General features: G+C 32.3%; 6 protein-coding genes across 7 annotated transcripts in view; 2 read left to right on the plus strand and 4 right to left on the minus strand.

Moving 5' to 3' along the window:
- The window catches only part of Tsp96F (Tetraspanin 96F), a 28,293-nt gene extending 26,062 nt beyond the window's left edge, over positions 1–2,231 (plus strand). The window contains exons 2-5 of the mRNA XM_077437984.1: positions 346–540; positions 624–797; positions 1,164–1,421; positions 1,496–2,231. Of these exons, the coding sequence (XP_077294110.1) occupies positions 346–540; positions 624–797; positions 1,164–1,421; positions 1,496–1,648 (780 nt within the window). The 3' untranslated portion in view covers positions 1,649–2,231. The remainder of the gene's footprint in view (positions 1–345; positions 541–623; positions 798–1,163; positions 1,422–1,495) is intronic.
- A 3,450-nt stretch (positions 2,232–5,681) lies between these two features.
- On the minus strand, positions 5,682–11,016 carry LOC143916738 (beta-secretase 1-like). The gene is made up of 6 exons (XM_077437969.1): positions 10,734–11,016; positions 9,816–10,088; positions 9,557–9,728; positions 9,015–9,460; positions 8,676–8,930; positions 5,682–7,488 (listed from the first exon to the last, which is right to left on the minus strand). The coding sequence occupies exons 1-6, from the start codon at positions 10,884–10,886 to the stop codon at positions 7,384–7,386; spliced, it is 1,404 nt and encodes a 467-aa protein (XP_077294095.1). The 5' UTR covers positions 10,887–11,016; the 3' UTR covers positions 5,682–7,383.
- A 920-nt stretch (positions 11,017–11,936) lies between these two features.
- LOC143917182 (uncharacterized) lies at positions 11,937–12,675 on the minus strand. Its single transcript, XM_077438611.1, has 2 exons — positions 12,503–12,675; positions 11,937–12,422 (listed from the first exon to the last, which is right to left on the minus strand). Exons 1-2 carry the CDS (start codon positions 12,623–12,625, stop codon positions 12,150–12,152), a joined length of 396 nt encoding a protein of 131 aa, XP_077294737.1. The 5' UTR covers positions 12,626–12,675; the 3' UTR covers positions 11,937–12,149.
- Positions 12,676–12,725: 50 nt separating this feature from the next.
- Positions 12,726–13,888, minus strand: LOC143917301 (uncharacterized). The gene is made up of 5 exons (XM_077438785.1): positions 13,683–13,888; positions 13,532–13,612; positions 13,298–13,468; positions 13,022–13,184; positions 12,726–12,941 (listed from the first exon to the last, which is right to left on the minus strand). Exons 1-5 carry the CDS (start codon positions 13,886–13,888, stop codon positions 12,726–12,728), a joined length of 837 nt encoding a protein of 278 aa, XP_077294911.1.
- A 1,981-nt stretch (positions 13,889–15,869) lies between these two features.
- Vang (Strabismus domain-containing protein Vang) lies at positions 15,870–21,957 on the plus strand. The gene is made up of 4 exons (XM_077437968.1): positions 15,870–16,030; positions 17,770–17,915; positions 17,997–18,950; positions 21,078–21,957. The coding sequence occupies exons 2-4, from the start codon at positions 17,818–17,820 to the stop codon at positions 21,664–21,666; spliced, it is 1,641 nt and encodes a 546-aa protein (XP_077294094.1). The 5' UTR covers positions 15,870–16,030; positions 17,770–17,817; the 3' UTR covers positions 21,667–21,957.
- Positions 21,958–23,131: 1,174 nt separating this feature from the next.
- Positions 23,132–25,623, minus strand: LOC143916397 (uncharacterized). 2 transcript variants are annotated; one of them, XM_077437488.1, is made up of 3 exons: positions 25,390–25,479; positions 23,837–25,298; positions 23,132–23,758 (listed from the first exon to the last, which is right to left on the minus strand). In XM_077437488.1, the coding sequence occupies exons 2-3, from the start codon at positions 25,021–25,023 to the stop codon at positions 23,500–23,502; spliced, it is 1,446 nt and encodes a 481-aa protein (XP_077293614.1). In that variant the 5' UTR covers positions 25,024–25,298; positions 25,390–25,479; the 3' UTR covers positions 23,132–23,499. The 2 variants fall into 2 exon arrangements, with proteins under 2 accessions (XP_077293614.1, XP_077293613.1); XM_077437487.1 differs by having other exon boundaries at positions 23,837–25,623.
- Positions 25,624–25,632: the final 9 nt, after the last annotated feature.

The raw sequence follows: 25,632 nt of genomic DNA on the forward strand, positions 1-25,632 counted from the left end.
ACTTCTCGAGGTGAATGATTTGTTTATTTAATATGTACATATGTTTGCTGTTTTATTACTGCATACATGCATTCACATCAAAATAGATGTAACATACAATTTTTTGATTGTACCGAAACCAATCTTCTATAATTACAAGTACAAAACGATGCTCATTCTTTTTGCTAATGCGTTAAGTGGAACGTACCAGGAAATCACTCATGTTAGCTTAATCGTAAATATCCCTTTGAATGTAGTAAGCTTCATTCGAGCACTTACTATCTAAAAACATTAACGTTCACTCAAAATGACTCACTTACAAGCGTTCAAGTATCTCATAAAAAAATTGTTTTGCTCACATTGCAGGTTTTGGGAATAGCCATAGTAGCTATTGCAGCATGGATGATCACGGATCCAACGTTTTACTTGTCGATGACTCAAGATGAAGTGAAATACTACACAGGGCTCTATGTCTTTTTGGCTGCCGGTGGTCTCCTCGTAATAGTCTCTTTCTTAGGCTGCTGTGGAGCCGTCAAAGAATCTCAATGTATGCTAGTTTCGGTAAGTTAATTTCATTTTTATGATAGTGATTTCTTGAAATGGTCTGTATATTGATTTTCATATCTGTTGTTGATTTTTTTTAGTTCTTCTGTGTCATTTTCATTGGAGTTGTTATGCAAGTGGCGGCTGCTTGGTGGTGTGCAGCTCACGCCGGGCATTTGGAGAAGCAAGTTAGAGCGACAGTTCAATCGACCGTACGAACCGAATACGATGGTTATAATTCACGTACTATGGCTTTTGACGCTATACAACGAGGAGTAAGTATTCAACCTATTGCATAAAATATACTGTATGTCTAGGGTTGCCATACGTCCCGTATATACGGGACATGTCCCGTATTTCACTACTCGGTCCCGTATTACAATTTGTCCCGTTTTCTCCCTAAACTCTGCGTGAGAACTTTATCATCATGTAAAAGAGGAACACGATTTAATTAAAAAAGTTAAATCATCGTTAAAATACGATTGGGCTAAAAAAGACTAATTTTTTAAAATAAACTATTACCTACCTATTTTTCCATGTTTTATTTATGTAGCACTTAAATGTCCCGTATCAATGCTTGACAATTATGGCAACCCTATGTATGTCTGATGTATTGCTAATTGTGTCTTTGTGTTCATTAGCTGAAGTGTTGCGGTGCCAATGGACCTAACGATTGGTCAGGATCTCTCTACAGCAAAAATATGGCGACCAAAACTGAAGAGGGTGGTTTAGTAAGCGGCCTAGAATCCTTAGTAGACTCTCTCGGTTTGAGCGCTGGCGGTGGTAAAATTTCAGAGTACATAATGCCACCATCTTGCTGCACAATGGAGGGTACATTATGCGAAACCAGTCGACGAAGCTTACTCACAGCCTCCATAAATCCATTGATTCACTCAACTGTAAGCCGTCGTACTTTTTAATTATGTTTAAATTTTTTGAAATATTTTCTAACCTTATTAATTCATGTTTTTAGGGTTGCATAGACCGAGTACTAGAGGCCATTTCGTCAAACATGAATATTGTGATTGGTGTCGGTATCGGTGTTGCCGTGTTAGAGATCCTCGCTCTTGTATTTTCGATTACGTTATGTTGTGCAGTTAATCGCTCCGATCGCTACAAGGCTTAAATAAAGACATTTTCTTTTTAAATTTTTTTAAGAATACAACATTGTTTTACATTTCAGCCAAAGCATTTTTTTCATTGAAGAAATTTTATCAAATATAGTAAAAACGCTATTAATTTATTTATTTTATAAAGTTATATGAATTTTTTAAGTAAGTTATTGGCTAATTCAATCGTATTGTAAGAATTTAATTCTCAATTTCTTTTTGATAATTTTTTACCACTTACAAATTATATTAAATTGTATTAGTATTTATTTCAATTGCACCTTGACATTGAGTCAATTTAAATAAATTTGATTCAGACAATTTTCATTGTATTCAATAATAAAATATTTTGAAACTAATATATATAAAAAAAATACAGTTTTTATGATATATTAGCCAATATATGACTGTTATTTTATTAATATCTTAAAAAGTAAATTGATTGCGAATGAATGTTTCGGGACAATCGTTTCTTTTAATTTATAATTTAAACTAGCTTTTCTTATTCCCAGGTAAATAGTTATATTTTCGAAACTGGTGTCAAAAGTTTTATATTAAAAAAATATAAGTTTGAATATGTTCTACATATGTACACATTTCATTTTTTTTTTTTTTCATATGCTTACCTAATTTCTGTGATTAATAATTGCTTATGTAATAGCGCATTGCCAAGACACAATTGACATGTCTTATAAAGTGTAAATCATGTGTGAAAGACTTTTTTTTATATAATTTCAATTTAAAATTACTCTACCAAACAGGTCATATGTGTTACGGTTCAAAATTATTGGGCCTAACAATATACCAAACACGACGCACGCTTTAAATTTTTGACATTGTTTAATTTGTGCGTTTTGTATTAGAAATATTAAGAGGAAAATCAATAATTAGCTAAAACTTTGAATCTCGTCGAATCACACAACTCTGTTACTGTAAGTATATTCATGTTACCTCATATATTTTTATAACTATAAATTATATATAATTTGAATTGAATTAATGTGTGTTAAGGCTTATATTTTTCGTGTATGCTAATGATCAGATCTGATGTTGACTTTAACATTAAAAATTTAATTACTTTCACTTAACAATATTGATATATTATGTATGTAGCCACTGTCACCGAAAATTAAATGTTAAAATGTTGATATAATGATTTGTTCTTGTATTAATACATATTTAAATGTTTGTATGTATGTATACATTACATATGTATAAATCTATAATATAACATTGATATATATTTAATAGTTTTAAGATTGTTATAAATCAAATATACATTATTTGTATGTGTATATCAAACAATGATGATATATTTTTCACAATGCAAGCGTTTGTTTTAATCTAAAATTAACCGATTTTTAACGAATTCATTCATTGTAATAATGTAATCACTAAATGTATGCATACAAATTGAAGTATATAAGATAGCATCCATGCTTGCAAGCGCACTATGTTGATTTTGTGTTCTAATTATCAGATGGTATATAACGGTTGTCTCTCGTGAAACAGATCAATATAATTACATTAAGCAGCGAGTTGCACTTACATCTGTGCATACCATTTAGCATTATATTAGAAATGTTTCACGGGTCAACTTCAATATACATATACTATGTCACTAAGGGCGTTTAACACTAATCTCTTCATTTATAAATTTGAATAAGTGGGTAAGGCGCATTACTATGCTCACATGTCCTGAAGTAAATCCCCACACGATTATGTATGTAGATCCTGTGAAAAGGACGTTGATTCATACGTGACGGGACCAATAGAGGAGCTCGCATCATCAATCAACGTTGCATTTTCACTTTTGCGGGAAATAATCTCATCTATGAAATCTTCTTATAACTTATAATAAAAAAAAATGTTAAGACTTTATGCAGAGGCGATCACATAATGAGGCACGAACAACGTTAAATAAGCCGATGCAAAAATTAACATGACTTCAATGTGTACTGTCGCCGACTGACGACTTTTAGAATATTATTCTAGTGCCAAATATTTTTGATAAAACCTTTTGGATTATATTACTTCAGGTTTTTCTAAAACCTCATTTTTGTCTCAACAATGTATGAACTTTTCCCTGCTATATATATACATATATATATATATATATATATATATATATATATATATATATATATATATATATATATATATATATATATATATATATATATATATATATATATATATATATATATATATATATATATATATATATGTGTGCCGCGTTGCAAAAGAGATCATCTGATACAATAATTTAAAAATTCGAAAATCTTTTTGCTATAATATATGGACATTGTTGTAATTTTAACAACTTGTACGAGTACTGACTTCGACCCTGCCATTTAATTAATTTTGTTAGTGATAAGGCTTTTTGTGGATCATATGCTTAAACTTTTTATGGGAACGTGCCATTTATGCGTTTCCTCGCAAGGTCAAGATACAATAAGTCACTTTGGTTTATATTCTAGCAATACTTTCTAAATGTCTCTTACATATATACTTATATTTTACATTCAATACGTGGATGAAAGTTGGCTTTTTATGTATTTATAATACACATATGCATATGAATTTTTCTTCCAATCTGATCAAAATTATTCAAATTCTTGAAAAGAATTCAAGATCTTCTTGATATGCTGTGCGTTGAATTATTTTTCATTTAATAACATTCCTGAGAGTGTTCTTAGGGAATACTCTAATGATTCCCATTTTGAAACAATAATCATGTTTATGAAATAAAAAGAGCTAAATTCAATCACTATGGCTGCTGATTAATTGTTTTATAAGGAGTATTGCCATGATGGAGGCCATTTTTTTTTCAGAATGAATGATCTGAGTAAGTAACAAAATCTGAATTTTATGATCATACTCTGTTCGTATATATGTATGTATGTATGTGTACCATAGGTTTTAAAATATAGTCTCAAAGCCACTTCACATCTAATAAACGAAAATTCTGTATATACATATTTATAATTATATGCATTTAGAATGTATTCAAATTACACAAATACAATGTGAAAGATTACTTGAGTAACATATATAATATACATATATAAATATATATACACATATATATATTTTTATATGCGTTTCACTGTTTGAAAAAGAGTGACTCACATTTCACATATTTTCCTATGCTTACCATAAAAATCACGTAAAACTTTTAAAGCATATATAATATATAATAATATTATATTGTAATGATAATTGCATACGTCTATTTTGACATCGTTATTGATAATTAAAAGTGGATGAAAACAAACCTGAATTTACCAAAATTTGAATTAATATTATATTATTCAATCTATGTATATGTATGTTAGTTTTAAAAGAATACTCTATGTCTTAAATGTAAAAAAGTGAAAGATCTGGATAATAAAATATATTACATACACTGATATTTTTTTTAGCTCACAATCACGAATCGATAATTAATCTTTAAACTAGGGCTGTGGAGTCAGATAAAAATTTACTGACTCCGATTCCGACTTTTTGTTATGATTCGACTCCAACTTGAATGATTTTAGTAACGTCGACTTTTTTTGCAAACTTATAGAATTATTAGTAATTAAAATAATAGCGATATTTAAAATATAAATTAAAGGAATTGAAAAAAAATCACTAAAAATTAACATGTAACACAATTTATTGAATTATTGGTAATGAAATAGGTATAAATAAAAAGTAAGTTCATTCATAGTGTTCATACTATGTGTATGAATTTTATACACAAAAAAATTATAGTAAAAACGAAAATAAGAAAGTATGAAACAATCAGTTTCAGCCACAATATATTAAAATACGTGCAATTCAACGATTTTATTTATGATGGAATTAAAATTCACGATTTTTATAAAGAAATTATTAAATTTCAATTTATTAGTGGATTTACGTAAATACAAATACAATAAAGACACATACTGTAATAAGGAAAATATAAAAAGATTCCGCTTGAAATGTTCTAACTGTACAGTCCTGCTTTAAATAACAATGATACATAACTTCATATTACCATAAAAATAAAAATCAATTTTTAATAAAAACATATATTTATTTCCATATTTTACAATATAATTTGAGATATTTAAACTTTGAGATATATTATAAATCGATTTTTGTCATACAAAAAATAGTTTTGATTTTCGGAGATATTTCTCCATAAAAACGAGAACTACACACATTATGCTAAATAAATACTGTTCAATGAACTAACAATGCTGAAAAGCATTAATCAACAACGTTTATACACATATAAAGGAAGGCTTTCACTGATCCGGAAATCCCGAAGAAATACATAAAATTGAAAGAGGAATCATTATGACTAAAAAACAGACCAAAAAGGCTCAGACAAATGTACTTCGATAAATAAGAATACATACTAGTTATATTAAAAAATGCATCTGTGGAAGGTAAAATGTATGTATGTATATAATAAGCTCTACTTTTACATGGAATAAATCCTTTTGAACTTTTAAACAAATTCTAGATAAATATAGCACTTTAAAAGCACAAGTTTTATAGTTTTATTCTGAACAAGAAATTATCAGCCAAATTTGGCGATGTTTTATTATGACAGCTAATTTTCAATTATTGAAAGTCTTATATTGTATTAAAAAATTGACCCATGCTTGGAGTGCTCTGCAAGTGCTGTTGTGCAGCGCAATGCATCAAAAAGAAGAAAATACCACAACAAACAAACTTTTATTTAATTAAGTGCATCGCGTTATGTTTTATTGTTCTTTCATAATCCCTTGCAGAGGGGTTAAAATACTTGCCCCGACTATAAGGTATGTATTTATGTTCTTGTTTTTGACGTTAGTTAATACAAGTTAATTAGTAAATACAAGTTAAAATCTACACATTTAATGATATATGTATATTTTTGATATGATTGAATGTGTGCAGAGGTTGAGAAAATGATGCAGAGCACTACCCTAGTGCAACTAAAAGGGCCTGTAAACAACGAGCAACATTTTCACAGCAATGTGGTGATGAAGCACGGCAATATGACCATAACATAAATATTGCTCCAATATTGCTGGTATGTCCCTTTCTTGCCCCGTATTGCTGCCACATAGCTGGTGATATCACTCGCTATGCGAAAATACGCAGCAATACATGTTTTTTTCCAGCTCTGTCCCATACACGGGTTTCTGGGCTTCGGAATTCAAAAACATGGACACTTCTATCAATGCTTTACACATTATTGATAGCCCATGCAAATTATGCCTTACTTAGGAAAGCCGAAACAATCTTTCGAGCTCGAGTCCCATCTACGAGCTCCAGTTCCAGAGCCAAGAGAGCTTCTGTCTCCCAAGCCACCGTTTGCCCTCTACTTTCCCTTCCATTATTGTCTGCAGAAGGCGATACTTGGGGCCACGAATTACGTGGCCAAAATATTTCATTTTTCTTTGCTTTACTGTATCAAGAAGCTCTCTCTTTTTGTGAACTATCTGGAGAATAGTTTTACGCATGTTCCTTCTAGGATCTCTTTAACATCCTCTGGTAATCTGGTACCACATTTGGAAAGACTTGTTTCGCATCCGTACAGCAACACTGACCATACATAGCAACTAGCAACTCGTAAACGTTATTTAATGGACATCCTTCGACAATACAAAACACTTTTCATACTGCCGATCACACAAATTAAATCTTCGAAATCAGCTCAGTAAATATTTTAAGGAGATAATTATCCAGTTCTGTTTCTTGGTTAGTAGGAGACATCAAATCACGTTTATTTAGGTAAAGCCTTATCCATGTTCTTCTCTTCTTTTTTCATTTTGTAATATGACATATGCAACAGCCACAAGGACTTCAGTGTCGTCCATGATCCCTGAGCCTACAATAACAAAATGGCAACTGATTTCCGCAATCATTCAGCTACACATTTCTGGGACACATATTGCCCATGTGATGCTGAAAGATTGCTGGATAGTTGTCAAGCAATATTGCTTAAAAATGTTGCTCGTTTGCAAGCCCCTTAAAGGCTGTGTGTAATATATCTCATTCATTTAATATACACTTGAAAAACATTTTTTTATTGTAGATATGTGTACATGGTTTGTTAATTTATTATTGGATTCATTCCGAGAAAAAAATTTAGAATAATTTCAGCACATTGCCATAAAATTCAAATAATAATAAATACTGATAATTGAGATTCACAAATGTATGTATGTTTTACAAAATAAAGGATGAATTGATGGATATTTTTAGTATGGTTAAATTCACAGCTAGGGTTGGTAAAATGTTTACCAATATAACATGACATTCATTATAACAATGTTGAATGAAACTATGTATAGGAGAACTTGTTACCCGGATTGAACAAGACAAATTTTAGTACAAAATAGCGGTTTCTAGGAAATGGTTACATAACATATCGTGTCCTTACAGCGTAATGGTGACCAGTCCATGTTCTCTCCGAACAATCAGAAAAGCGTAAAATTTTGAAAATATCGCTATATGAAGAAGATTATTTTCATTTTGTTCATTCAAAAACATTCACCTGGACAGCCAATATCTAGTCTGTTATTACAATATTTTTTTGCTATCCGTATATTCTCAATGCCTGTTTAATTCGGATAATCAACGTCCTAATATATGTATACTTCCATTATTTTCAAAAAATTAGAGCCTACACTATTATAATTGTTCAAATACATAAATGGTAACTTTAAGTCATCCCAATTTTAATACTATAATTTTAAACTGGCCCTTTGAAATGTTTAATACATTTTAATTTCAACAAAATTTAATTTTTGTACGTAATCATCACATATACATATGTACATACATACTCTAATTTGTTCAACTACGAGATATACAAAAATACATCAAAATCTGTATGTAATTCTAAGAATCTTCATTAATAAGGCTTGCGTGGCTCATTGATACGATAGTTCCAGTTGTTTGGTATTTGAAATATTTGTTTTTGAGCCATTGCCCAAAAAAGTAGACAAACATACAACTTGCCAGCAGTAATACTGTGCAGACAATGTATGCTGCAATATTCAAAAGGCTCACCGTTACGGCTGATTTGTGCCAACACTTATCAAATAAATCGCCGTGTTCGGTTTTGTTCACATATAATGGACCTTCAATGGTAACCTTCGGCCCACAATCAGCTTTTAGGAATCCAACAGTTTTTGCTGTTCTATTGAAAATAATTTGAAATCCCTCCAAAGCGATTACTCCTAAAATAGTGCCCGTATCTGATGGTTGGATTGCGAATTTGTAGCAAATTTTCTGTTGATCATCAAACACTTGTCTAATATATGACTATAATAAAAGAAAAATGTATGAATATTTATTTTCATCTGATAAAACATCAATAGATATGTATGTGGTAAAATATAAACTTACTTCAGCAGGAAGATTAATGCGGAAGTATTTGTATGGTCCACTGGCAATATCTAGGCTAATTGTTGGCAAGCCATTCCATTGCTGAGGCTCAGACGAACATATAATTTTTTGTTCTGTCCAAAACTTTTCAGACACATTTAACATTTCCGAAATAAGTATTTCTTTAAATCCTTTAGACACATTAGTTTGAATTGGAATAATCTCATCAGATATCAAATTACTCAAAGACGAATCGATCAACATCTTTGTAAGTTTATTAAAAACAATTCTAGGTAAAATGACATTAGTTGTTCCACTATCTACTATAGTTTGATCTGTGTTTAAACTTTGACAATCGACTGGAATAGGTACACCGTTTACATAAATATTTGTTAAAACAATTTCATAAAACCATTCGCGAATTACAGTAGCTGTTAGTATGCCTTTATATGGATGAATCATATTATCTAAAATAGAGAAAAAATTGAACAGATTTATATAATATATTATATATATGATGTAATCATATTAATATGTAGTATGGCAAATTCTTTAAAACTTACTCAGCACTTCAAATGATCCATAGTGTTCATTTTCCCCAATCTGTTTAGGCCCACATAATGTTAAAGAAAATGCTATTGTTTTATCCTTATTTTTCATTTGCAAATAGTCTATCCATGGTTTAACACTTGATGTTGGTTTTGCTATGGCTGGATATGCCAGTCCTAAGATTCCCTAAAATGCATTAAACAATATACAGTTGTCATAAAATTTTAATTCATAATAAAACAACATACAAAACGCATGCTTTTATATCATTACCTGCCAGTTTGATCCATTCACAAAAAAATCTTTAGATTTTGTAATGAATGCAATATCACACGCAACCGGTGGTACAGAGTTCAATGTCGGAAAAAACACGACATCATGTGCCAACTCTCCCGACCAATGGCCTTGTGTGTAAAACAACGATACTTCTTCATTTAAGTCTATATAAGTAGATGATTCATTTTTCAGGAAATATTTTTCAATACTGGAATTTGGAGCACCAGCTATAGCGAAATTAGTGCTTCCGGTGTCCACTAAAACGTTGAACTGAAATATATACATATATACATAATTAATCATTTCGAGTTCAATGTTGTCAACATGCAGAGCCTTTTAACCGTTTGCCCGTGGCCGTCTTCTATGGAAGCTTTGGGCGACAAGTCTATCTTCCATAGAATTTCTGAACTACGCACGGGATTTTGAGGCTTATATGCGCCTATTTCAACTGTTTTAAGGTTCAAAATTGGTTGAATATATTACTGAGAGTTGAATGCCATACATTCAATTTGCTTAAAATGAATATATACCATTCAAAAATAGTTTTTTGTGGAATCATACTGAAACCTCGTTTATGTGACATCACGTCTTCATATAATTGAGACGATACGTCTCAATTGTATGAAGAATGATTATTTGACAATTAAGCCAAAACTACGAGATATATCATGTATTTTATTGTTTAAAATAATACTTCATGTTTTAATTAACATATCTGGTTACTTGAGTAAATATTAAAATCTGTATTTAAGGTCGAAAACTCAATTGCCAAATTCGCGAAAAAGGTGCCGCGCGTACAGGGCTTGTTTGCTATATTTATTGCCGCAGGCAAAGGGTTAAGGGATGAGAACGGTTTGATATACTTTTATTTTGTGAATTTGGAATGGTCAGGATGTTGACAAGAATCGCGCATACCGTCTGCTGTGGTGTTCCAACCAGGACTGGCGTGGTGTAACCTTGTCCAGGGCGACCTCCCAAGTTAGGCCCTCCCTGAGTCCCCGTTACAGATGGGAGCACCAGTGTCGTGGCCCATAGGAGCCCCCATAGTCCCAGCACCCCCTGCGGCATGCCCCTCTTTTGTCAGTGTGCCACACTAGGGTTCCCCATGACGAACGCATTCACACGTCACAGCACATCCTGCTGTTATCAGCTAAATGTCAATATGTATTTATTTATAAGTTTGCATCGAATCACAGACAAATTTTGGCCATAACACATTCACTGCCCCACCTTTGGAATCTCATCCTCCTGTCATGAAAATAAAAAATATATATTTGAAATAAATAAATAGAAAATAAAAAATATTTTTTGGGTTCGGTGATTATTCCGCACAAAGCGATCTCGCACACATCACTAAAATCTTGATCTCGGAACATCTGGCATTCGAAAATTCCATCCATCGCAAACGATCATACTAACGAGAACTCAAGTGCCAGTTATTCCGTATTCGCGATTTTCGTGGAGACGATTATCGTGTACGCGATCGTAATATGCGAAATAATCTATTAAAAATTCTATTATTTCGAAAAAAATCTATTAAAAACTAAAAGTGAAAGTGAAACAGAACAAATCATACAAAATAGATATATTCCAAAGAAAACAAGGATAATATTGAAATTATATTTAATTTTGTACATAAATTCAAACAGCATAGTTAGATATTATATATTAATACATTTATTGCAAGAAAATTGTAATTTTCCAATCCTATACAATCTAAACTTTTATACTAATATTTTGTATATTTTGTTTCAGGTAAATATGAATACCATGTGTCTTTGGGTTGTGTAGATTTTTTAATGACTTCAGTAAATGGGTGACCATTTTCAGATTTAAATTCTCTGAAATAGATAAAAATTGAAAAAAATCAGTATTTTCACTTTTACTTATTACATATTTACTTATTAATCATTGTAAAAAACTTGCCGTTTCATCAATTCAAGGCATTTCTGCTTCAATAATTGGTCTTCTTGAATTTTTTTGTCATCCTCTGCTTGCTTTATTAATGCATCTTTTTCCTAATAAATTTGGTTAAAATAAATAATTGTAAATTATTTATAAAATGTATTAAACAAATCAATAAATTTAATTTAATTTGCATTTTTACTGCTTACTTGCCTTTGCTATTTTTGCGGTTTGTATTTGTTCTTCCAGATCTTTTTTGTAAGCAATTTTTGCCTCAAAGTCTTTTTGTTTTTCTAAAACCTTTTCTTTAGACATATTATCTTCGATTTGGATTCTAAGTTTTAATTCTTCACCAGCTTGTTTTTTGGAAAAGTTTGATTGTTTTTTCTTTTCTTCCATCTGAATATCTCTTCCAGTAATAGCATTCTAATAGCAGAAGATATAAAAATATAGACATGAAAATATGTAATATGTGTACATAAGTTTAATAACAAAAAATAAAAAATAAATTGATAAAAATACTTGTAATAGTTCTTTTCTTTTAAGGTGAAACATATTTCTATGATATTCTTCATCTTCCAATTGCTTCCTTGCGATATTTTCAAAATAAACCTCATCACTTTTGCTTTGAATATCAAGATTTGATTTTACTTCATACAAATGTTTATTAAACAAATCAATTTCTTGTCTTATATGTTTCTAATAAATTAAAGTCGTTTACATTAGTTACATTACAACATTATCACAATATTACTAAGTATTGAATATTTGATAAATACTTTCACAGCTAATTTTCTTTTTAAATCTTCATCATATTCTTTTATTGATAATGATGATAGAGTTTTTTCCAATTCAATTTCTTGTTGTTTTATTTTTTGCATTATCTCCTTTTTCTCAGCCATTTGTTTTACAAGTTGTTCGCTTAATGTGAGTTTAGTTTTATTGATTTTAGTTTTTTCTGTACAAAAGTCTTTATCTTAGTAAAATGTGTAAGTATGTATTTTATGTACACATTTTAAATAATCGAATCAAACCTTCTAAAATTGCCTCTTCCAATTTTTGATTATGTTCAATTGCTCTCTCTTGTTCCTTTCCTTGTTCTATAGAGTGTTCTGTCTTTTTCAATTCCTTCGATACTTTCATTTGAGATGACAAGAAATTTTTCAATTTCAATTCATTTTGGAGACGATCAGATTTTTCAGATTCATGTAAAGCATTCTACGATATATTAAAACAACAAAATTCAAATAACAATACAATATCAGTATTGATAAAATTATTTATTATAGTGCCAATACTCTTTTTTCAACATCTTCAGTCATCATCTTGTGCCACAGTTCATTTATATCTTTCTCTTGCATTTGAATTGCTTTTTTTTCTTTCATTTGTAGTTTTTGCATTTCACGGGTTTCAGTATCACGACGCATAGATATAATCGATCGTAATTCTTTGAATTTCGCTCTGTAATCGAAATGTATTTCAATTATTAATATTTTACTAAAACATCGTTGGAGACTAAGATTCTCTTGTTATGGTGTATTTGAACAAATATGTATTATATTATTTATGCAAACATGTCGAGCTCTAATTTCTTCCTAGCCAAATGCTCATCTTCTTCTTTGTCTGGTAATACTACGACTTCTTCAATTTTATCTTGACTTTTATAATAAATTTCACTATTCTGCATTCGATTTTGGGATAACTCATGAAAAGATTTGGCTTCTTCATCCAACAACTTCTTCAGCCTGTTAGATTAAAAAAAAATTGTAACAGAATAGATACAAAATCTGACTTAGTGATATATTTACCGTTTCCTTCTGATGTTCAAATCATCTTCATATGCTTGAAGACCAAGCACAACTTTTGAATTGATTTGACTAGTTAGACTCCTAAAATTATATTCAATTTTAGATAAAATTTTATACCATTCTTGATGATTCAAAATATAATTCTATTTACTTTTTATCTATTCCTCTCCAAATATCTGTAATAGCTCTCTCTTGTGACAGCATTTGACTTGCAATTAATTTAGTATCTTGTGTTTTAAATATGCTTGAACGAGATTTAAGAATCATCGCACGTCCCTCAGAGTTAGTACCGTAATGGTTGATTTTGTTGTCGGAAGGACCATCAGTAAAAGTTCGTTTTCCATTGGTTAATTCCATTATTGAAAATTGTTAAATAAATATAATATATGTATTTACGTTCAAATAGGAATTCAATAGCCGATTGTTGCAATATAGTAGTGTTGTTTGGTGCATGTGTATGCGATTGTCTGATGTTGAATATTTTGCTATAGCAACCATTTATAACATTAAAATGGATTCAATTGATTATTTCATAACGACAGTAATTTTCTATGTATAATTTTGTTCTCGTATTTAGTTTAAAATATATGACAAAAAAAATAATCAATAAATAATACTTGATCAATAATAAAAGCGTTGAGATTGAAATCAAAATGGAAAAAATAATTTGTTGTTTTGAATTTTTTTCTAATTATTTAGTTTCTAAACTATTTATGTAAATCTCATTAGTAAATTTTATCTAAGACATTAATATTAATGCTATTTTTTTAATTGGGGTATTAAGAATCAAGAAATTAATTGTATTTTTGAAATTTAGTAATTTCTTTTTATTGCTGTAAAACTATCTTATTCTTAGGTTCATTTAAATAAATTCCGATATGAAAAACTATCTCAATGAGTAATTTTATTACAGTGATTTGGAGTAGGTACTAGCAGTATACAAAAATACATAAATACATATATTTTTATTTTTTATTATATACATATATACCAGGAAGGCCTAACGGATAAACCCCAATGCGCCTTCCTGGCCAATTATAAACAATGTTGCATTTTTATTACATAAGTCTCTGAATTACGAGACACTGAAAACTCTAAATTAACGAGAAATCGATGAATCTTAACTTGTACATACATTTTATTGTTCATTAATCATACTTAAATAGTGGTGATATAGTAGGTAGGAAGGTTTTAAGCCAATTTAATCGAGGAACCGTTTCAACAATGAAATCAGAAAAATTGGCTAACTCTGATAGAAAACGATCGACCTGGAGTCACAAATATCCAAGTTTGATCAGCAGCATTACAGATATACTTTGAAATATAAATTCTTTTCAATTGAGTTCAACTCACGGGATTGAACCCGGCGCCTCTCGGTGCTAGGCAAAAGCCCAACTACCGAGCCATGATGCTGGCTATATTTATTTATTTATTTATTTTTACATATATACCAGGAAGGCCTTACAGATAAACCCCAATGCGCCTTCCTGGCCAATTACAAATTACAATTACAATGCAGCATTTTTATGTAAGTCACTGAATTACGAGACACTGAAAAACTCGCAAATCAATGAGACATCTATCAAATTGTACACAAACTTATTTATTGCATATTAAAGGTCTGTTCATACCTATCCAGCACGACCCGTATCCTGCAGGTGTCCTGCAAGTGCGGATAGTATTCTTTGGTACATTATATGGGCGTATTCATACTCCATTCGCGCATGCGCATTTACGCATTCATGCGCGTCCATATAGAATGTACTAAAGAATACTGTCCATACTTGCAGGTTACTTGCAGGATTCGGGTCGTGCTGGATAGGTATGAACAGACCTTAATGGCTACGTCCACACTACCGATATCTACACCCGATATTTGCGAATTTTTCCATAACCAGTTCCTAAATAGCAACCACAGGTTGCAATATGGGAACTGGATATGGAAAATTCGAGAATATCGGGAGTAGATATCGGTAGAATGGACGTAGCCAATCAATCACAAATTATAGGTGACACATTTGTATGGGAAGGGTTTTAGCCATTTTTTTCCGGGAACCGTTTTAACAATGAAATCAGAGAAAATTGGCAAACTCTAATAGAAAACGATCAACCTGGAGTCACAAATCCAGGTGTGACCAACAGCATACTCTGAAAAATTCATTTTCACTCGAAGCCCGAGCCCTGGAATCGAACCCGGCGCATCTCGACGCTAAGCATAAGATTAATGGCCGAGCTATGCTGCTGGCATAGCATATATGAAGAAATAATAAAAAGCTAAAAACTAAAAAATAAATAAAATGTTTTGGCCATTAAATGAAATGCTTGGTGCAAATCGACTAGAGCAATTATGTTTGGCGTGCGTCGGCGTCGTGCTCGTTTGTCGGGTTGCAGTCGGCTCTAGTGGAGGGAGGGGTGCTGGGGGCGAAGCCTCACCTCTTAGGGCTTCGCACTACCCCACTGGATACCAAATAACCAACTTTCCTGGCATTCTATTCGCAGGTATGCGATGCTAAATATTTGTTGGAAAATCCCGTTTTTTTGATGATGCTGTCAATGTGCTTTGAAGTATGCACTAGAGTTCACAACTTAAACGTCGAAGCTATACCTAATCATTATTACTTTTCTATTTCATTCAAGCTAATATTAAAATCTACAGTGATGGCTCCCAATACTACCGTTATTTGCCGGTTATTGATGTTATCCATAAGTTGTATATCATAGTATAGTTAAATGAGCTTTTTTATAAATAAATATTGCACAAATTCAAATCCCATTTAAACTAGAATATTTTAAAAGGAGGCGTTAATTTTAGGTGGATTATTTTCAAACAGATTTACATGAACGTTCTTTTGCGAAAAGGATCCAACCGTCATATATTGGCAGCAACTTTATGAATCTTTTTGTGCAATCTTATTGTATATTGTTATCATTAATCAAATTTTCAAGTATTTTTGTAGAAATGCATACTCTTTCTTATTTTTACTTTATCTATGTACGTAGTAACAATAGATGAAGTTTTGTGATCATGCGAAAATTCGAACTCGAGATTTTGACTGATTCGAACTCAGAATCGATCACTGATCACGTTTTCATGATCTAGAAAAAATGTGTGTGTGTGTGTGTATTTTGGGGATATTTTTAACACCGTTAGTCCTATCGAACTGAAACTTAGTATCGGTTAATGAAATTCTTATCGACACGTCGTAATTTTTTTTCAAATTTTTAAGTTGACCGGAAATGGTACCTCCCCTTATAGGTGTCCTCTTTTTTTTAAGTTTTTGAATTCAATTATCTCCCAAACCACTAACTAAATCAGACTGAATTTTTTTTAAATATGATAAAAATAATAATTTTTATAACCTTATATTTTTTAAATATTTCTATCTGAACCGGAAGTAGTACTTTTACTCTAGAGAATCGAGGTTTTTTATGTTTTTCTCAGAAACCTTTTGGTTTATTGAACTGAAATTTCATATCTAAAAGTTTAAGCTTAATACCAAGTTATATATAAAATTTAGTAAGTATCTGTCTACCGAAAGTGGCAGTTTACTCTTGTTCGATTTTTCTTCCACTATTTTTTTCGACCCCTTAAACATGTGTGTTCGTCACAAAAAAATTCAAGTATAATTCTTGTAGCAATGTGATGAAAATAAAAAAAAGTTATTAAATTTTATAAACCGGAAGTGGGATTTTTTTCACTTAGAAAGGTTGAAATGTTGTGCCCACTACTCTGTCCACACCCCTGAACGTATTAAACTAAAAATTTATATTTCTATCCTTTATGTACTAACTTAGAGCTGGTAGGGTTTTGGTCAGAATTCGTAAACCGGAAGTAGTATTTTTTTTTAAAACAATATTTCATTATTTTATATTGACCTTTAAAATTATTTTTATTTTCTTGATATTTAATGAGTATGATACTGATAGTGATTTTTAGTAATAAAAAAATTTTGAACAAAATCAGACAACCGGAAGTAAAACTTTTGTTTTGTGCAAGTTTCCATACATTTGCGCTCAATTTGTATCGCTGTCATAGTCATCAGTTCAATATCGAATTTTGTTTTGTAACCTTCTTATATTCCTCAAATACATAGATAATGTCATGGGTTGGTCACACCCGAATTTTTTTACATGCATTTTATTACTGATATTGTGACCCAACATTTTAAGTGTTATATGTATTACAAAACTATCATTCTTTACCTAAAAGGTTTGATTGAATGAATTTTTTTTTATAGGATCGTTCAGCCTAATGGACCGTATATGTCATTCAAAATATCTCCATAATGGAGACTGAGTCTGTAAGATCTGAGCTCAGCGGACGGTCGAGGAGATCCAGAGGACATAGAGACCGAGATCGAACACACACACATCGAAGCACAAGGTATACTTATTTACATGTTTATACATTTTTGCCAAAGTTTTTTAAGAATAATTTCAACGATTGAATTGATTTGTTTTAAAGGAGCAGCAAATCTTCAAGGAATAAGGATATTGAGGATGATATGGCTCCTTTTCAGACTAGTGTCAATATAAATCCAGATGGGGGACGAGAAGGTCAAGAAGTGATAGAAGTTCAAATACTGCCACAAGATGAAAATTGGGGTGAAAATACCACGGCTATCACTGGCAATACGTCTGACAATTCACAATCGATTGAGGATTTAAGTACTTGGCCACCAGATGAGGGACAAGGAGTTACTTATTTTTGCCGCCGTCATTGCGCTACTGCTATCACTTTGTTTCTTTGCATCATATCATTTTTGAGCCCTATTGTTATGGTGGTTTTGCCTAAACTCGGCGTTTTAGGGTCGTCGGAACCGTCAGGGTTGGGGGCACAAGAGCGTGCCGCTTTAGCAGCATGTGGTGCTGAATGCAGAGGTGCACTTGCTGGCTTGGCTTGTCGATTAGCAGCATTAGGAGCGGGAGGATGGGCTCTTTTGTTTCGTCCGCCGTCTGCAAGAGTTCCTCGAGCACCGCTGGCGCGCGTTGCTCTACTATTGCTATTGGCATTGTGCACTTTTACGCACTGGCTATTTTATTTGGCGGCTGCTGAAGCAGAAGAGGACGGCGGTGAATATAGGGCTCATGTAAGCTCGGCTGGAGCTCTCGCCGATACATTGTTGTGTGTATTGGTTGCGACTGCGCTCGTCGGAGAAGTTAGACCGCTGCAACCAGCGTATTGCATAAAAGTAATCCGTTCGCCTGATGGAGTCAGCCGTTCGTTTTCACTTGGAAGATTGAGTGTTCAGAGCGCAGCTGTTGCTCTGCTGGCTCGCTATTATACTGACTTTCCGGTTTACAATCCGTATTTGGAAAAGATACCACTGTCGAAATCTCAACGTAAAGCTCAATCTAGCTTTAAGTTTTATGATGTAGACGGAGCTAATGGAACTTCGGTGCAGTCTGGTCAGTCGAGGTAAATATTCTTTTCTGTATTTCAACTAATCACTTTGTATTTCAGTAATTTAAAATGATTATAAATAGGGAATTTATATGTAACATATGATTTTATTTATTTCTTTTTACTAAATCTATATCAATAGATGAAATATTGTGATTGTTAGAAAATTTGATATTGAAATTTTTTTGTTTTGATGTTCTTTAATAATCACATTCTTTTTTACAAGGCTTTTATTAGGTTTATTTCGCCGATCGGTCTGACAATATTTCCTACATTCTTCCGATCGGTTTTTTATATTCCTATTGGTATGTTTCATTATTTTTCTGCCACCATTTGTCTTTTTTTTTTTTTTTTTTTATTTCATACCAGGAAGGCATTACAGGTAAACCCCAATGCGCCTTCCTGGCCAAATTACAAACAATACAGCATTTTTTTTATTATATAAGTCGCTAAATTACGAGACACTGACTTAAACTCGACAATTAACGAGACATCTATGAATTGTACATACATTTTTATTGTAATATTTACATTAATCATACTCAAATAGTGGTGACATAGTGGGTAGGAAGGATTTTTTAGCCAATTTTTAATCGGGAATCGTTTCAACAATGAAATCAGAGAAAATTGGCAAACTCTGATAGGAAACGATCAACCAGGAGTCACAAATCCTGGTCTGACCAGCAGCATTACAGATATACTCAGAAAAATTCTTTTCAATCGAGGTCAGCTCAAGGGATCGAACTCGGCGCCTCTCAGTGTTAAGCAGAAGCTTAACGACCGAGCCACGCTGCTGGCTAAAATATCATTAAGGTTTCACACTAATCAAAGTCTTCAGAGTGAAACTTTTCAAAATACACTTAATTTATCATTATGGTATGTACTTCCAAAGGCAGTATGCATATTTTTTTTGCACAAATTGATAAATTATGATTTTTCATAATGCTTATCTAATTTCGAAAGAGACTTTGTATGTAAGGTTTGTTGGGAACATTGAAATCAAATCAAAGTTTCTATGATGACGATATCGATATCGAATATAGAATTTTTTTTTTCGATTCAAATAAATTTAATAAAAAAACAAATTAATGCTTACTATCAGGTTGTTTTGCCATGTTTAAGCTGTTTATATTACAAATACCGAGCGAAGCCGGGTAAAACTACTAGTAAATATGTACATATGAGAGTATAATATACTCCTTTAAGATGCAGACACACCGCATGGGTTTTTATTCGACAAGTTTATCCTACATTTCTTTAAATATGGGAATCCCCGTTATTGATCACTGTCAACTCTAGGATTTTTGGCCTGGGTGCCATAGCATAGTTAATGCGTGCTAGCGTTTTTTTTACCAGCTTTTTATTATTTTAAATGTGCAAAACTACCAACAACAAAAAAAAACGTGCCAATCTGTGTCTGCGCTCTTACAGTTCACATTCATTGCAAAAAATTTGAATGACTATTGTTTCGAAACAAAGTAATACTTAATGTCATCAAGAAAAAATCATGCAAAAACTGATATACCATTTCATCTCGGATGTTTCTAAATTTTATTTTAAAACTACCTCCAACTCCTACATGCCATTCAACATCACCCCATAATAATGCAATTGTTTAAGTTTACATTATACATACATATTTTTGCATAGGGGTGGGTTTAGGATTCAAATGAAAGGTCAAAGTCGCTTCACAGCATTTATTCAACGATTCAGGATCCGCACGTAACCACCACTCACTCCAGAGTAATTGATCTACCACGTGTCCTTCCTTATAAAGGAAAAGTTGTCCAGCATAGCATCCCCGATCCGTTGGCGTGTCTATTGTCGAGGCATGTAGGTCTACCCGCATTCGCCCCGTTCTGTGAGAACCCCAGCGTATCCTTTGTTCGGGTACTTACTTAGTCTCGTTAGCCTAATACACGGGGTCTCCATTGCTCACCCACGAATGCACTTAGACGGTGGATATTCTCCCATCTTCCCATGTTACAATATGTACATAGAGTTGGGATATGTTAGAACTGTTAAACATAATTACTTGTATGTTTAACAGCTGTTGGAAATGTGTTGATGAAAATAGGTGAAATCGATTATATGCTAACAATTTACGTATTGTTTGTAATGATTGTGTATTATTGTTAACAGATCTGTCCTGAGTGCATCTACTCGTCGACGTGATTCGGCACACAACGAACGATTCTATGAAGAACATGAATACGAAAGAAGAGTGCGAAAGCGACGCGCTCGTCTCCTAACTGCTGCCGAAGAAGCTTTCGCTCATGTGAAGCGCGTACGCTCTTGTGTAAATAACACAGGAGCTGCCAGGCCGTTGGAAGCTCATGAGGCCGCTCAAGCTGTGTTTCCATCCCTCGCTCGCGCTCTTCAAAAGTACCTTCGTGTCACTCGACAACAACCGCGACACTCCGTCGATTCTATCCTGGGCCATCTCGCTCGGTGTCTAGCCAGAGATCTTTCACCGAGAGCATTTTTAGAGCCGTTCCTCAGCTCCACTCCAGCTTTGCCGAATGGTCGCGGCATACAGTCGTGGGCTTTGGAGAGCGCTGCACCGCCGACGGCTCCGCTTCGCGATGGTCACATCTTTCAGCTCCGTCAGGGTGATGTTTGCTTGCTTTGCACTGTGCGCTGTTTGCCACCACTCACCATATCTGAAGAGTTGCCCGATCCGGCTACGGAGCGTTTCGTCTTGAGGCTCAATTCGGAGACATCAGTCTGACCCTCACCCATTTCACAACCGCCCCCACCACACCGTCTTGTCTGACCTCAACATTTCCCTAGTGCTTTAACTATTTACCACTTATGATAGAGTGGTGATTAGTATCAAGGGACGAACGGTATTTTAAATTGTGACATTCTTTGAACCCAGTGAGCAGCTGCATTTTTTTTTGATTTTCGTTTAAAGTTTAAAATAGGAAAATATTGTCATATTATATTATGATCATATCAGCTAGCGTAATTTATTCGTGTGAATTTTATTTATTTCAATTGTAAATAAATTTAATATCACAAAATCAATAAGACTTAGTGTAATACTCGATATTAATTTTTTTTGTATTTTAATAATGAAGGAAAGTTATACTATTCTTAATGAAGTTTAATTACAGTGAAACTCGTTTATTAACGCACATTTACAATCTTGGGCTTTTGTTTTTGGTTAGTTTTTGAATAGTAATATTGCTAATGATGGGTTGACAGTCATTAGCGGTGCTATACAATAAACTAACAGAAAATATTGTCTTTTTGAGCATCAAGTAGATCAGTGTAAACTGATTTTTATAAATGTGAAATATTTGGAAAAGCTTGGAAAATAGATATCTTTGAAAACGCTTCTGGTTTTCCCGCTGTAGCTTGATATATATGAGTTTCACTTATTTTGAAACTTTGACGTACATAATGTACGGTTATGTATTATTCATTGTATGAAATTTGTAAAGTTAAATTTTAATTAGTAGGTATATAATTTTTATATCTAAAAGATTTTGATATGGTGAAAATTTTTAAAACGTTTCAACTGATTCCTAACGATTAAAAAAATGACTTTATTAATGAAAACGATGTACTTAGATCTGTTTTATTCAAATATTTATATGTGAGATTAATAGAAATATATACATATATTCTAAAAACATTATATTATACATAAATTAAATCGAAAAAATACTCTAATGCAATACATAGTATTATTTATATATATTATATGTAGATTATATAAAAATGCATACCTCTGGCTTCTGTACTGGCTAGATTAATAAAAACACATAACGTAAAATAAAATTGCATATCATGACTAAAAATAACCATCACATTTTCCATATTTGATAGTACAAATATGTATGACTGTACTGCATTTTTTTACCTAATTATTATAGATACTTATAAATATGTAAATGTCATGCAAGGGATTTTTGGTAATTTCACTAATTTCTAAATTGATAATATTTTATATCAATACATATAAGTATGTATTATTTTATTTATATTGAATTTTATATGTACCTTTACATTTATAATTATGTTTCTGTGATCTTATTCCATTGAATTCTCAAATTTAAAAGCTCAAATATATAATATTGGCTTTCGATGTTCTATCTACGTACATACATACACACATATTATTATATATATATATAAAAGGCTACTTACTATACTATTTATATCAATTTTTTTATACTTTTCTTTTTGATACATTTTTACATACTTAAAATGACTGATTTTATGTATTTACTGTACTTAATTTTCTTATATTCCATTTTTTGTACATAAATATGCATTTATTGTTTGTGCCTATTAGATTTTATGAAATGAGATTAATTAAGGTGGTTTGTTTGTACATGTGAGTTGATATTTTACCTTTTACGGAAATGAAGTAAAAACTTTAGCTTGTAATCGTACGCGCTCCAAAGTTTACATTCAAAATAAGTTCGAATAGGTGTGTAGCTTTTATAATAAATGCAATTTTGTATTATTAATAAAATTGTATGTGACTTAATTCATATATTTCATTTGTTTAGTAATCATGTTCCTTCTTATTATTACTTTTTTTTGAGTATTAAAGGTTTTCAGCATTATTCGGTTCTAAAGTGATAATTGAGTAAGGAGGTTCAGTCGAGTGCAAACGACGAGTCTTACTTTTCGTCGTCGGCCATACTAAAACTAGCCAAATAGCAAGACAGGTCATGACGATGCATAGTAGAATCAGTGAATTTGTTATTACCCAACGTAGTACATTAGGATCAGAATGGCACTTCATATCTTCCTTTTTCAATGACCATACTTCTCGTTGATGAAATCGTCTAGGACTGTGACATCTGCGAAAAATTACCTCTAAACATTGTATATTCAATACATTATATTTCATTCATTAATAACATCCAGGGATCCATTACCTGACAAATTCCTCGTCTGCTTTTTTGATGTGTAATTGCAATAGCCACCCTAGACGGCAGTCACAATTCCAGGGGTTTCCTCGCAAGTCCAAATCTGACAGACGAGCGAACAGCGGGTACAACTTCTCTTCCAACGTTTTCAGACCCGATCCGAAAAAGCTGATCTTCTTCAAGGTGAACTCGTAATGTATTTTCAGTGCTTCCATTCCGAAGACTGTCGTATGAAACCGGTGGAAATTTTTGCAATGTTCTATTTGTAGTACCTGCAGATTTTTCATCGATTCGAATGTGTGATTTTCAATATGTGTCAGATTTCGCAGATCGTTCATGATTAGAGTGGTGATGGCCGGTAGATTTGAGAATTGCTTTGGTCCGATGTTGAAAATTTGCGTTGACGAGATGTCCAAGTGTTCTACCGTGAACGGTAACTTCGGCAGATGTTTGAAGTTATTATTTGACAGCACAATTTCTCTCAAATTGTAAGCAGCTTTGAAAAAATTCTTCGAAAATGCGGTGATATTATTCGAGGCTACGTTGAAAATGGACAAATTTTGATTCAAATATAAACCGCTCGGTTCGAATACGTTCGGATCGTTGTCAAAGAAATCACCCAAATTGTTATAGCCCAGTCTTAGTTCATGTAAAGACTGCAAGGGTTTGAATGCATGCTTTTCAAACGAGTCTATCATGTTATTTTCCAAGTTTAAGACCGTCAGCTTGTGTAAATTTTTGAATGCGTCGTATTTGATACTGCTGAGTAAGTTATTGCTCAAATCCAAGTGTTTTAAATTCGGTAAATTCTTAAATGCGTTACCTTCAATCACGTTGATTTGATTGCCGTTCAGATATATTGTCGTCACACTTAAGCTAGTCCATATCTGGTCACTCGAGATGGTTGTGATTTGATTTGACGACAAGTCCAAGGAACTGGTCAATTTCGGCACAATCACATCAGGCTTCATAGACTTTATGTTAGCGGCCGAGCAGTCGACGTTCACCGAAGCCAACTCCGTCACTTGATCGGTGAAGTAAACACACTTGCATGAGAGATAATCAGTCTTTGAACACAGCACTACTTTTTCGCTCTTCGTCGAATTCAGATCGGTGTTGACGAAACCAAAACACAGAATGATCACAATAGTATTTATGTTGATGACTTTAGCGCAAAAGTCGTAGTGACGTATCATTTTATCACGTCTTTCGTTCCGTACGTTCTTGAAGTAAATGAATAAAAAAACAAAGATATAATTCGTAATTATTCTTATCAAGTATTACTAGATAAGCGACAATCAGAATTTATCTTGTAAATTCGCACACTGCACAGTCTATGGAACGATGGCGGATTGATACTTATGTTTTCGTTTTTCTTGTCCAATCTTATTTTTTTCACTACAAAAACAGTAATGCATGCAGTGCGTCATAAGCTTCGTTGAAATATTCATGAGTTTCGCACAGCCAAATACTGCTCAAAGGTTATTATTATAATTGTGTTGAATAATTGCCAGCTTCAATTTATAAATTTATTTGGTATTATTTCAATTTCATTTACTTACTATCTCATATGTAATATTTACTTTGATATCGAATATATTCGTAATCAGCTCAAGTGGCAGCCACTCATCGTTTTTATCACTATTTATTATGGTGAGCTATATTTTAATTGTCTAAATTATACAGTGCACATTCGAACGATAACGTTTTAGAATAGGTTTTTTTTCGTTTATTAATAATTACAAAATTGTATTACATAAAATATGTATGTACAGTAGAGTCTGAACTGTTCAACCTTCGATTAT

The sequence above is a fragment of the Arctopsyche grandis genome, chromosome 9 (genome assembly GCF_051622035.1).
Source record: "Arctopsyche grandis isolate Sample6627 chromosome 9, ASM5162203v2, whole genome shotgun sequence".
In the NCBI taxonomy this organism is placed as follows: domain Eukaryota; kingdom Metazoa; phylum Arthropoda; class Insecta; order Trichoptera; family Hydropsychidae; genus Arctopsyche; species Arctopsyche grandis.

Excerpts from the sequence above, each read along its gene's own strand:
- LOC143916738 (XM_077437969.1), bottom strand. The coding sequence starts at position 10,886 with ATGCCGCAGGGGGTGCTGGGACTATGGGGGCTCCTATGGGCCACGACA. Across the intron at positions 9,729-9,815 it reads TGAATGGATCAAACTGGCAG|GGAATCTTAGGACTGGCATA; the intron begins GTAATGATATAA and ends AATGCATTTTAG. Across the intron at positions 7,489-8,675 it reads GGCACAAATCAGCCGTAACG|GCTCAGGGATCATGGACGAC; the intron begins GTGAGCCTTTTG and ends TTGTTATTGTAG.
- LOC143917182 (XM_077438611.1), bottom strand. The coding sequence starts at position 12,625 with ATGGCTGAGAAAAAGGAGATAATGCAAAAAATAAAACAACAAGAAATT. Across the intron at positions 12,423-12,502 it reads AAAGAAAATTAGCTGTGAAA|AAACATATAAGACAAGAAAT; the intron begins GTATTTATCAAA and ends TTAATTTATTAG.
- LOC143916397 (XM_077437487.1), bottom strand. The coding sequence starts at position 25,023 with ATGATACGTCACTACGACTTTTGCGCTAAAGTCATCAACATAAATACT. Across the intron at positions 23,759-23,836 it reads GCAGACGAGGAATTTGTCAG|ATGTCACAGTCCTAGACGAT; the intron begins GTAATGGATCCC and ends AATTTTTCGCAG.
- LOC143917301 (XM_077438785.1), bottom strand. The coding sequence starts at position 13,888 with ATGGAATTAACCAATGGAAAACGAACTTTTACTGATGGTCCTTCCGAC. Across the intron at positions 13,613-13,682 it reads TGGAGAGGAATAGATAAAAA|GAGTCTAACTAGTCAAATCA; the intron begins GTAAATAGAATT and ends ATATAATTTTAG. Across the intron at positions 13,469-13,531 it reads TTGAACATCAGAAGGAAACG|GCTGAAGAAGTTGTTGGATG; the intron begins GTAAATATATCA and ends TTAATCTAACAG.
- Vang (XM_077437968.1), top strand. The coding sequence starts at position 17,818 with ATGGAGACTGAGTCTGTAAGATCTGAGCTCAGCGGACGGTCGAGGAGA. Across the intron at positions 17,916-17,996 it reads CACACACATCGAAGCACAAG|GAGCAGCAAATCTTCAAGGA; the intron begins GTATACTTATTT and ends TTTGTTTTAAAG. Across the intron at positions 18,951-21,077 it reads GTGCAGTCTGGTCAGTCGAG|ATCTGTCCTGAGTGCATCTA; the intron begins GTAAATATTCTT and ends TATTGTTAACAG.